General features: G+C 37.4%; 1 protein-coding gene across 7 annotated transcripts in view; it reads left to right on the top strand.

Annotated features, from left to right (window-relative positions):
* The window catches only part of KDM4C (lysine demethylase 4C), a 182,725-nt gene that overhangs the window by 25,558 nt on the left and 144,052 nt on the right, over nucleotides 1-13,115 (top strand). For all 7 annotated transcript variants that reach the window (XR_014559325.1, XR_014559326.1, XR_014559327.1 and 4 more), the window contains 2 exons: nucleotides 3,839-3,888; nucleotides 11,999-12,102. Coding sequence is in view for 4 of the 7 variants with exons in the window: in XM_083718554.1 (XP_083574680.1) it covers nucleotides 3,839-3,888; nucleotides 11,999-12,102 (154 nt within the window). In the remaining 3 variants the exon portion in view is untranslated. The remainder of the gene's footprint in view (nucleotides 1-3,838; nucleotides 3,889-11,998; nucleotides 12,103-13,115) is intronic.

The following is a 13,115-nucleotide window of genomic DNA, read 5'->3' as shown; positions in this document are numbered from 1 at the left end:
TCTGGGAAGCAAGTTACAGTCAAAAGCATGGGGTTTATTTCCAAGGTCAAATATTTGAATCTGGGCATAAAAATAGTTTCTGCATTCTGTGTAAAGGAAGCTGAATATTGTAATGCAGTGGTATTGATATTAATGGCATCGTGCTTTAGATTCTTTTTTGAAATTGTATCAGTGCCAAAGTTGTATGACCTTGCCCTACCAATACTTCCCTTTCAGCTGCATTTAGATGAGAATGAAGCACCAAGCACTAAACAAATATGTAGCACTTCTTCCTTGCAGAACTACTAGTGTGTTGACCAGTTTCTATTTCAAGGCTAATTGCTTTCATTTAAATGGGCAAAAAAGCTATTATTTTCCTGACAGTAATGATGTACAGCACTCTAGGTTCACATCATTGGTGTAAAATATGTTTGGGGTTTTCATTTTTAATTGTATGCATTGATTTGAAATGATTGATTTTTATAAACTGAATTGTATTGTGACTCCAGTAAAGAAAAGCACCGTTTTCAGATAATGCAGCTGAACATTTTAAAAGTAGGTAGCTCAAATTTAAACATCAGGTTTATTCAATGATAGTCAAAATATGATACAATAAATACAATATTCATATAATTTAATGTGGAAACTATGTTTTATTATCAAGTTGCTAAAACAGATTTCAGATTTATTTTATTCTAGTGCATCAAACTAATATCTAAGAATAAAAATGCAGTTTAAATGTTACATTGGAAACGTAGGAAACACTTTGCTGTGGATGCATCCCTGCAGTTGTACTATAACATGTGAAAAGTGTCTAAATGGTATAGGATTGCAATCCTGAGTATTTGGTAAAGAAATACTATGCTTGAATAGTCCTAGAGGTCACTTAGTGATCCGAGGGGTTGTTTATTTCGTATAGTTTTGCAGCAATAAAAATTGAAGGCTAAACATACCCGCAGGACTCCTATAAATACACATCAGACATTCTAAGGCACCTATTCCTACCAGAGATCTTGGAAACCCATTTTGAAAAGCTGGAGTAGCCTTAAACCAAATTAAAACAGGAAGTAGCCTCCTTTTATTTATATCCCCTTTTCTTCTAGAACCTGATTGATTTGATCATACAATAAAAAAGATTAAGACTGCAATCCTGACTTTACTTACCTTGGAGTAAGTCCCATTGAATTCAATGGGGCTGATTTCTGATTAGACATGGTTATGATTGTGCTTTATACCATTCTCCCTAGGCAAGCCTGTTGCATTGGCTTCTTGATATCAGTTGGAACAGAAATGCAAGTTCATCTTGCCTCACTGACTGCCGCATTTAATTTTGGTGTTGACTCACTTTTATTCTCGGAGATACATGGGTCCTTTTAATAAATGGTAGTGACACCTCAAATTCAGATACATGTTTACTGAAATGAGCTTACTTTCAACAAACTTTATACCCAGCTGTAGCAGAGCAGAGACTAAATGAACTTTGTAAAATTATGTCACAATTGTTCACAAAATTACAGAAATCATAGTATGCAAGGTATATTCCAACAAGAACACCCCAAAGAGCCAAATTACCGTATTTTTCGCTCTATAACACGCACCAGACCATAACACGCATGTGGTTTTTAGAAGAGGAAAACAAGAAAAAAAAATATTTTAAACAAAATAGTGGATATATGATTTTTGTGGTTCATGCTGTGGCCACAGACATGTGATCTGACAGTGAGTTTGGAGTAGCCCAATGCAAAAATCCTGAGGATCCATGTGGATCCATGCTTTGTAACCACGGAGGAGGGAAGGAAGGGGAACCATGGATCCTCTGCTCACGACTGCAGCAGATCCCCCCGCCACCCGCAGGCATTCACTCCATAACACGCACAGACATTTCCCCTTACTTTCTAGGAGGAAAAAAGTGAGTGTTATGGTGCAAAAAATACGGTATTTGCTCAAGCAGTTTATGAGCACACATACAGAAATGTTCTTTGGGACTTCATGCTTCATCTGAAAAATCATATATTGTACTAAAGCTGGAAGAGGGTTTTTTTGTTTTTTTGGTTGAGCTTTTCTAAAAGTCCATTAGTTACTTATGAAGGACAATACGTTCAATCTGTTTGTCACCCAGTGAGAGTTGCTACTTCAGCTTATGGTCAAGTATGGGTTCCATTAGTCCCAAAGTAAGTTTGATGAAAAATATTGTTCAAAAAGAGAAATGTTTTTAAGAGCTATTTGGACATATATTTTATATTCTGTAAATTACCTTACCATTAATTTAGGGTGAACAATGTTCTGGAGTAGACACATACGCATACAGGCAATCAATGCTTCCAATCATCTGGAACAGTGGTTTCCTTACATAATCATTTCTGGGTGCAATCCAATTCAGTTAAAATGAGTGGAACTTTTAATATTCAAACAGTACATAATATATGCAAATAAGTGAACTTAAATCTTAATGGCCCATGTTTTCTGTACAAAATTGCACTTTGAAAGGGGGCAAATTGAAAAGTATTGAGGAAATAGGGTGCTTGAATAGGTTGTATTCAGTGTTATTTATATAAAGACCAATAACCACACCCTCTTATTTCAGTTATTTAAATAATCATTGGGTAATGGTTTTCCCCTTCGTTCTCTTTTTTAAAAAAATACTTTATATTACAGATTTAATAGACATATACACAGTTTCAACAGCTATGCTGTACAGTTGAAACTACATTTCTAGCATGAATCTGATGGAACTGACTGTAAAGTTGTGCTATAATGCAGTTGTTAGTCTTTATGGCGCCACAAATCTCTTACTGTTTTTGCTTCAAGAAAGGCAACTACCCCACTGGAAATTCTTGCATTTTTAGCATAATTAACAGAGACCATGTGAATTTATCTTGCCCGTGAGTTTGATTCATATTCTTCCACTATAAAATAATGGATTCCATAGATTTGATGGAAAAACCTTTGTTGAGAAGTTTTTGATAACATGAATCACCTATCACTTGCCTATCTGGGGTTGGTTTCTCAAACTAAAGTTTTAATAATAATAACGAAAGCCAGGTTCTGGTAACTAAATATCAAAATTTAGAAGAGGGGGGATCATAAATCCGAGTGTATCCACTAAAAGTGTATCCACACTGAAAGGGTATCCACCGACAGCAAAATATCTTAAGTGTCAACATTATTATTGATGTGCTTAGCACTCAGCAGGTACTTAACATTTGAAACTAAAAGCAGCTCAAATAATATCAAGCAAGAAAAGAATGACATTTTCACTGGTGATATTTTAGGACTCATTATGCATTGCCTATAAACTGACATGTGGCATCTAGCCTGTCAATGGCAACATGTAGTTTTTAACAATTCTGAGCAAAAGTAAAAAGAAGCGCCTGTATTTCAAGCCCACATTAATAGTCAGGAAAAGCATGTTTCCTAGAGGGCTGTGGGTGTAAACCTGGGACTAGGCCTTTTTAGTAGTAGCACCCTGGTTACAGAAAGGCCTTCCCAGAGAGTCTCATCCGGTCCTTTTGGTACCAGGTGTTTCAAACAACTTATGTTAAGTAAGCTTTTTTAAAACAACAACAACAATTCTGAATTCTGTTTGAGTTGATTATTGTAGGTTTCCCCACTTCCTAATGATTTTGTCTGTGTCTTTCAGGGTTTTTTTTAACTTATTGTAGGCCACCGAGAAAACTTTTTGTTACTTTAAAAAAACAACCTTGATGTTAGCTGTTTCGAATTCTATTTTGTAAAGAAAAGTGTTTTTTAAAAATACATAAAATGAATGTTCTGTGTGTGCTATGTTAGCTATGCAGATTTCTCTTGTAGGTAGACAGTGATTATGAATTCTTCTCTTTTCTTTTTATGTAAATTTTAGGTATGCTATCCCTCCAGAACATGGAAAACGACTTGAACGACTAGCTCAAGGTAAGATACATATATCAAAGACATTCGGTTCAAAAGTCCCTTATTTTTAGAAAGGTATCTAATAATTGTGGTTGCCACTTTAATTGCTTTTTAAAATAAAGACTGTCGTCTTTGGAAATCATACGATTTTGAAGAAGTCATGTTTATATCCTTATTTTTGCAATATATTGTCATTTCTGTCTAAATTCATATTTAATATAAAGTTTAGGAGCAGTTTAAAATTGGATGTATGCTGCTTTGCAATTCTTATTGTATCTATATTACGCTTGTCAGTGGAATAGTTAGCTGGAAATAATACCATGACTAAAGTTTTGGGGCAAAGCAATACCTTATACGTGACATTACACGATAAAGTGTCAGTGACCCCTTTTTGCTGCAATTGCTTTTGGGTAAAGGGAGTATTTTGCACTGGAGACGGGACAGGGGTGGTGGGGGAGGAAAGAAAGTCCTATGCTCTTCCGCTACGAGTAACATCCCCTAGAAACTGCCCCTCCCTGCTGCTCAACTTAGTATGGAAATGCTGATATGAGAAGTACGGTAATTCTTATTTGTCCATTTAAACAGTTATATACTGCTATAGCATAAAAATACAAAAGGCTGAAGAGGAGACATATACAGCAGAAATAACTTTATACATTCATTTCTTGAAAGTTAAGCAATAAATAAGGCTACTGTTAGCGTAAAGTCCAGTCCCAAAAAACCAGTGAGACAGTAATATGGAGGAAAGGTAAGAACACCATGTTAATTAAATATAGGAAATCAAAGAGCTCTTATCCATGCACCTTCACACAGTAATAAATTTATCACTGCCTGTTCTTTTCTAAGCTAAACGATCATTCCTTCCACTACTGAACAGCCATTACAGTGGGGGCAATCACTGGCATACATTTGAGGACAGTGCAGTATTGTAGAAATATGAACGTGCTTTTAAAGAAAAAAAGTTGAGGTTATTATGAGAAGCTTTACTGGAGACCTACAGGCCTCTTGTGAAGAAAGAACATACATGAACATATTGTATATGAATTCATATATCATAAAAATATATCTAATTTATTAAAACGAGTAACACCAAACCATTACAGCTCAAATTCTCAGCTTCACAACCTTGACTGATGGGCAGACCCAGTGATGTCTGCCAGTGGGTGGAATTGGCTTCCATTTGTGCAATCAGACTTTCTTTTCTTCTCCTCTCCTCTGTGTGCACCCTCCAAAATGTTTGAGGATCCCTCCCCCGAGCAGTTTTGGGGTGGGAAAGGGGAAGTTTCATTGCATATGTAGAAGTCTTCATGTGTGATATGCACTATTGCCTAATGAGAGGGATGCTTAAAATTTAGGGGTACACTTGCGACTCCAACATGCATCTTTGGTTATTGGGGCTTTGGTTCAGAAAGCCCTTTTTATACATACACAATTGATTATTTTTCTTGTACAGAAGAGTAGTCCCTTGACCCATTGTTAAGCCTCTCTTGAGATTTCAAAATGCCATGCTGATTAGATCATTGGAGTAGCTGTGCTCCCTACCCAAAGTCTGCTGTGTGCCGTACTCCATGCCCCTGCCAGTGTGCTTGTAAAAATGCCGGTCATCTTAACAAATAGTATAATTTTGATGTTCTTTTTTAAATAAGTTGTGTGTTCCTAGGCCTGAACAGTGAATTAAAACACAAAGGTGGTTTTACTAGTGCATAAGCAAAAACCTTAATGTTCTTCCAGCTGTTCATTTCATCTTTCTTTCATTTATTTATCTTTTTTGGCAAGTTTGTTTTGTCACTACCAGGATTTGGAGATGAGGTGTATGTGATCTTCATACTGTACTCACTGTCCATAAAGATTACAATGGAATTTTTAAAACAAGCTGTTTTAAAATGATGAAAATGTCACGACAGCCTCACAGCTACAATTTGCATAATCAGCAAAGGTTAATAAACTTGCAGAGTGAATAGATTTCAGGCTTAATTACATATTTATATTAAAAGTGTTGTGCAGAATTGCAGCATCTAAAAAAAGCTGTGAGATGCAGGAAGGTTGGTCCTGCTTACCAGATGCCTACTGAATTAATTGAATTTTCCTAAATAATTAAAATGCTAAAATAATGCAGTAAATGTGGTGAAGCATTGCAGGTTATCTAGGTCAAGTCTGTACTTGATACATAAAATTAAAGGAAGGCTAGGATTTTTTCCATTATCTTGTCTGCCTATCATAATTATCACATTGCCTTTTATGCATGAATGCTTTCATCTTTGGAATCCATTGAAAACTTGATTGACTATGGCACCTACAAATATTTTATCTGAAAGACATTAGACTTGCATCTAATAAAGGCAGCAGTTTGATTTTGCCCTTCAGGTGCTTTCTCATTTATGTAGTTCTTTCAATTTTACGCAGACACAAATGTAATAAAAATCTCAAGTGAGCTGTTATTGCAATTTTGAAACTAGTTATGTTGCTCTATAACATCACAGAATTCTTAAGGTATTTGACAATGTTGGCTTGAAAATGCAGAGGAAAATAAAAGTAACAGCAACAAATTATAAATGACTTGCATTCATATCAATCACCCATCTCCTACTACCCTCATGAGAAAAACCCCACCCCACCCTCCCACTATGTATAAGGGTCTGGTTTCTTCTGTTTCAGTGTATCTGAAGAAGTGTGCATGCACATGAAAGCTTATACCCCGAACAAACTTAGTTGGTTTCTAAGGTGCTACTGGACAATTTTATTTTTTTATATACTTCGACTGCGTCAGACCAACACGGCTACCTACCTGAATCTAGATTTGTATACTGTATCCTGTAATCTCATTCATGTGTTTATGAGTGGCATTTGTTTATGTTGTTCAGTTGTGTTCAACAGAGTTGAAACGGAAACAAAGTTCATATTATATATGTTATGATATATAGTCAGTGAATGATAGTTGAGAAATGGCACTCCAATATGTAGATCTGCCAATTTATGTCATACAATTGTGTTTGTATTAAGGTAGGGGCAACCTTTTGTCTGTTGAGGGACACATTCTTTCGGGGGTAACCTGTTGGGGTCCACAAATCAGGGATGCGTTACCTTTCCTTTTTTCTGCCACCTCTTTTTATTTTTGTCTTCTCCTTTTGTCACCTGCATGAAATTAGCCAAGGGCTATAGGTTGCCCACTCATAAGTCTAGATACCAGTGTTTGTGTGTGCATGTGTGTGTGTTTCTATATAGTTACCTGATGTACTTTTAGGGGGAAATTAAGATAGGTATTAATTTCATGACCTGTGGATGTGGCTTAGCTCTTAAGGTCAGTGCAATCCACATACTGCACTGTGCACATTTAGGCTGGAAAAAAGTGAAGCCAAAATCTATCTGCTGAGGTAAGTTTAGCAAATCCAGCACAACCATACATAGTTGTCCTAGTTAGTAGAAAGGGGCTGGGATTAGAGACAGGGGAGAAATTTGATTCAGACAGCATTTAAAATAAAATGGAACATATTTAAATATGCATTTCAATAATACCTGAACTGAGACACAATCTTCATTCGAAATTAATACTTCTTCACGTTTTGCAAGAGAGTTCTTGAGCCAAGGCATGTACATAAAAATGCATATACTGGGGTAAAGTGTACATAAAATGCATACTTCGATGAAAATTAAAAAATCCTGTATACTGAGGGAAACGGCACCTTGAAAATGTGTATATTAGTTATAATTGCATACAAAATGTATATTTGGAGAGATCAGCACTAAAATGCCAAAAAATGTAAATGTGATTTAAAAATAAATAAATCACAAATTGACACAGAGATGTGGAGAACTGAAATTAATATTGGAAAAAGTAGACAGAGAGTGAAACCAAAATTGACAGGTCTGGTCATGGTCAGGTCCTACTCAGGACAGTGGTTTTCCCTGGCATGGCCATATAGATTTGATTAGTTTGTCAATAATAAGATGCTGTGTCAGAGGTAAGGTGCTGGCAGATTAAAATGTAAAGATGGCCTATGTATTTCAGTGAAAATTAAATTTGCTTATTGTGGTCTCTCTCTGTCTGTCATATCTTTGAACAACTGAACTTGCCTTGTGAGTCACTTTTTCAAGCTTCAGAATGGATATTAAAAGCTGCATCAGAATATTTGGGGTAAGGTTAGGGTGGATGCAGGATTTTATTGTACATATTTGAAAATGCATGGATGTTTTATAATGTGCCAAGCTCTTTGGGAGTACAGCAGTAAATTTACTTCTTGGCTTTAGCTGCCTATGAAGTGACAGAATAATTTTTCAACATCTTCAGGCTATGATCTCCATGCTTTGGGGCTTTTTGTGTGCAGTCGCTACCCATTGCTTCCCATTACGTGGATTGAAATGTTCTGACTTTGCTGTAGTGGGTCTGGGTGCTGAACTGACTCATCCAAGAAATCAAATTTCTTATGTGCCAATTTATTTCTTCTTTAAATCTATACTGATTTACTCTAAAGAGGTTTCAGTTTGTTCCTAGTACTAATTTATTTCTGTCTCTTAAATTGCCTCTTTCGGAAAACATGTTTTATACACTTTAAATGACTTAATAAGGTATATATAGCAAGAGGAATCGAGGCTTTATAAATCATGATGGTGATTTTTATTATGTTGTAATGATACTACTGGGAGAAATGAAATATATGTCCTGAGGCCGATGATTATTTATCTAAATTGTGCACCAACAGTTTCTCCAGCAGTTGAGAAAGAAAACTCTGCATTTGGGGAGCTGCTTTTGATTATTTTTAAAGAGGACCTTGTGATTTGATGATTCCGAAGATTAAAGAAGTGTGTGGAAAATTAATTAGCTCTGAATTTTAATAAAATTTGACACAATAATTAGTCCTCACAGGCTCCAGAGAATTCGATCAGACTTCATTGTTCTCTCATCATTGTTGTGATGACATCTCTCTTGTTATCTCAACCCACCATTTTCTCAGAAATATTTCAGTGCTGGGGTTGTAGAGTTGGTTACAATATATGCCTAGTTCATATATGCTAAAAATTCTTCTGTGCTCCTCAGGTCCTGTAAAGGGTGAATATGAGCCCCCCCCCTTTGAAATTAAAGGCTCAATATTTGCAAAACAGGATACTAGGATATAATAGCACTGTGGCTTTCTGATTTGTTTCAATCTGTGTGAATTGGGGAGTAGAGCTGGGAAGGGGCTGCATGCTCACGCATATCCTAACTAATAAATCAGGATTTGAACTTGTGAATGCAGCCAGTGGAAGAGGTAAGATTTAAACTGGCTGCATGCTCTCCTTTCTTTCCTTAGGCCAGTGCAGGTGAACGTTTGTTTCCTGCCCTTCTCTAGAAGGGAGCCCAGAGCCAAAAGCATCAGAATGAAAGAAAAACAAGCTGTTAGCTGTAGTGTTTAAACTGAAATTTGTAGGGGTGGGACATGGAAAGCAGGAGAAGATTCGAGCCGGGTTGTTGTTCTTTTTTTGCAATAGCAGTTAACCCTCTACTCTACTTCCTGTATTGATCTTGGGGACAGATTGAATTGGAAGCATGCACGCACAAAACTACTTATGGTTCAGAGAGTCCTTTTTGTACAGGCAATTGATTTCTTTTTCCTTGTATAGAACAGTGCCCCCCCCCCCGAGCCATTTTAAAGCCTCCTTTAAGATTTAAGGGCATAAATGAAGCCACACTCTCATAGGACATATAAGAAGATAGCATACAACACAAAAACATAATATAGCAACAGTAGCATTGGTAAGAGAATCAGTAACATGTTGATAAAACGGCTTGGTAAAAGAAAAATCAGTTTCCAAATGCCTGTCCCAAAGATGTCTACAATAAAGCAGGACTGCTGGACTTCTTTTAACTGGGTAACGCATGGCAAGCTAAAGCCTTGGTCCCTGTTAAAGCCTGAACTCCTGAAGATCTCGGTGATTGCTTAACAATGGTATTGTTAAGGAATCAGGCAGTCGTTAACAATACCATTATAATTCATAATTCTGATGTTCCTTTTTAATAAACCATTTGTTCCCAGGTCTGAACAGTGAATTGGAACAATGAGGGTGGTTCTAAGAATATAAGCTTATAACAAAGCTTTATTTTTGTTATCATGGATCCTGCATGACTGAGATCTGTGATGAACTGGAATACTGAAGAATCTGAAATATAGGACAACATAGACGGATTTGGATCGAAACAGGCCACAACTTTATTGAATACAGATGACAGAGGTTAGGCTTGGGCATGGGGCAATCAAATTCTTCCAGCCTATCTGCTGGAAGTGATACCATAGGTCAATCCATAAGCAGGCGCTCCTAAGACTTATATCAGATAGGGTGACCCCTGCAGGGATCACTGTCTGGGGGCGTCCCATCAGCCCTGGCTCCCATCCGGACATAAGGACATAGGCAACTCCCCCCCCGGATCCCTTTAACAGGATAGCCCAGCTTTTGGAGGATCAGGCAGAGGCTGCAACCATAGGCTATGTAGCTGAGATCACTTTAATGTGGAATAATTACACTATTTATCTTGTCAGGGTTGTTAATGGTTGATTCCACCTTCCTCTGGTCTTGAATACCTTCTCTGAGTGTGCCTTCTGCCTGCTATTGTCCATCTCTGGACCTGCCTACCCAGTTATTGATGCACAAGCATATTCTGATGTTCATCTGTTAAACGTTGGGGGTATGGATTTTGTGCAAAAATAGTATTGGATTTAACAGTAAAACCTGTTCAACATATTCATAGAAGATTGGCTTTCAAAGCATGTCTCTTTCATTGTGTGCGCGTGTTCCCGCCCCCCTCCTGCTGAGATGATATAGAGCATAATTTTCCAGGGTCATTGTAAATATACATTCTAAACTGATATGCTGGGCTTAATATACTGTGCATTACCTTACTCCAGTGGGTTTCCAATTTAAATTAACTTATGACCAGTCACCACATTTGTTCAGGCCCTGATTACAAATCCATATAGAAGGAGATTTAAATAGACTCTTCTTTCTTCATTGATTTTAATTTAAAATTTATTTAATGCAGCACAAATGTACAGATTTTTTTAAAAAGTGTGATGAGTTCATCTGACGTATATTGCTAAGGGATAGCTTTCACATTCCTGCATTTAAAGATACAATTTTTAATGGTATTGTTTCCTAAAACAAGTAGCACTGTACAGGAGACTACTAGGCAAACGAAGCAATGGTTTGGCTGTCTTAAATGCTTGTATTATAAGACTACAACCCAGCACCCATTTACACATCTAGAACCTTCACAGTTCAGCTGAAAAGACAATAATTGGGCACAGTACTTTTTCCCTGAGAAAAATAGGTGCCAGTATTCACTGTGAAGTTGTTACAGTAAGTGCCACCTTGGAGAAAATTCTGGAAAAAAGCACTGATCGGGCATAGGATTGCCCAACTGAATGCCCTGATGCAGATATGTCATTCTGCATGTGGATCGGTGTTATGAATGTAAAAGACTGTCTGGTAGAGTGTCCTGCATCTGTCATGTCCCAATCCCTAGTTGTCGTGGCTATCTGTTCCCCAGTTTGCAAGATTCTGCTTCAGGGATCCTGCAGACACAAAGCTGTTCACAAGTTCCTTCCACTGGGAAACACTGACAGAGGAAAGAGGACTTGATGCCTGAAACTTGGGATTCAGATTCCTTTTATGGAGGACCAGAATCCTAAGCTCTGCTACCTCACCAACTGCACAAGGCCCTTCATTGTACTGCAGACTCCTGTCAGAGAAGACAATGCCCTGCAAGGCTCCTGGGCCAGAGTTTGGTCTGTTAAAGTATTGCTGTTTCTCAGATGGACAGAAGGGCTTGGTCATTCAGCATGTCTGACTTACTATTTAAATGCTAGGTCTAGTTCAGGGAAGAAGTATGTATTATAAAAGACCCAGGGCTGCTTCTGAAAATGGAATCCCCATGTTCAGTTCTCCTCTTCACCCCTGTAAACTGTAGCATCACTTAACCTGTGTCAGAATGTCACCATATTATCTAACTTGCTGTTCTGCCTTTTTAACTGTAGGGAAGGTGGGGCAGGGAAACACAGAACTTGGCGACAGTGGAATTGAACTATATATGGTGAATACAGCAAGTGATTAAAATGTTCTCACTGTGATTGGTACAATTCTTTGTTTATTTGTGCTTTTCTAGGATTCTTCCCAAGCAGCTCTCAAGGATGTGATGCTTTCCTGCGCCATAAGATGACGTTAATTTCTCCATCGATACTGAAAAAATACGGAATTCCATTTGACAAAGTGAGTTGTTTTTTTAACCTTGGGGTCTTTAAGCTACTGCATCAAAGTTGGAATAGTTATACATGGGTAATTTATTTGGACATAAACTTCAGCTAAGGTGCACAAGTTAAGCAAGAAAGTTAAGTATCACTGCAGAAACCATGACAGACAAGTATTGAGTGAGATGAGAGAAGCATGGAAGAAAGAAGGAATGTGTCCCTTCATCACTGTATTCCTGCATGGATGACTATATATGCTTCTGAGTGTGTAGTGAGAATTCCACACTTTATATTTCATTTCATTACTTACGTTTATATCTTGCATTCTGTCCAAAGAATTCTCTCCAAATGGCCTGCTTGACTGTTGCCTTGGCTGCGGCAGACCATTGCCACAAACTTTGCTATCCAGATTTCATCTCTTGCTGAATATTCAAAGTGTAGTGTGCTCTCAGAAGACGAATTCCATCTCAATATAAAATAGGTGAAAAGAGGGAGATGACTTTTGATCTTTTTTTTTTAAGTCATGAGGAGGATTAAATATGTAGCTGCTTCCAAAAGCTAAGTCAAATGTTCCTGTTCTCTTGATGTTTTGCTGCCCACTTGATAAGCTGCTGTAGTTGCTAGAGAGCTGCAGCCTTTTCGCAGTAGGATCACGATACGCCAAGAAAGCTTTCAGCAAGTTGGCTGAAATTTTAGCTTGGTACAGATTTTGCTCAACTCCACCTTATGTGGAGTATCTGTGTGCTATTCAGAGATCTGGAATCTCTAAAGAATTAATGCCTTTTCCAGATCTCTCCCCCACATTTCTAAAATAGCCACTTTAAGTTTTCCCTACTTGGCGGTTGATGTGAGAGGGTAGGAGGATCTACAAAAACAGTTCCAATGTCTTTCAGTAGTGTTAAAAAACTAAAAAGGATGATGGTGTTCCGATTGTGTAAATATTTTTCTTGCCTCTAAACTTATTATAGTACATTCTTAATATGAACAATGAACATTTCAGACATGGAAAGGAGCATGGGTGAACTCTCACTGGAT

The sequence above is a fragment of the Podarcis gaigeae genome, assembly GCF_964106915.1.
Source record: "Podarcis gaigeae genome assembly, chromosome: 17".
NCBI classification, from domain to species: Eukaryota; Metazoa; Chordata; class Lepidosauria; order Squamata; family Lacertidae; genus Podarcis; species Podarcis gaigeae.
This window is presented reverse-complemented; position numbering and strand designations above follow the sequence as displayed.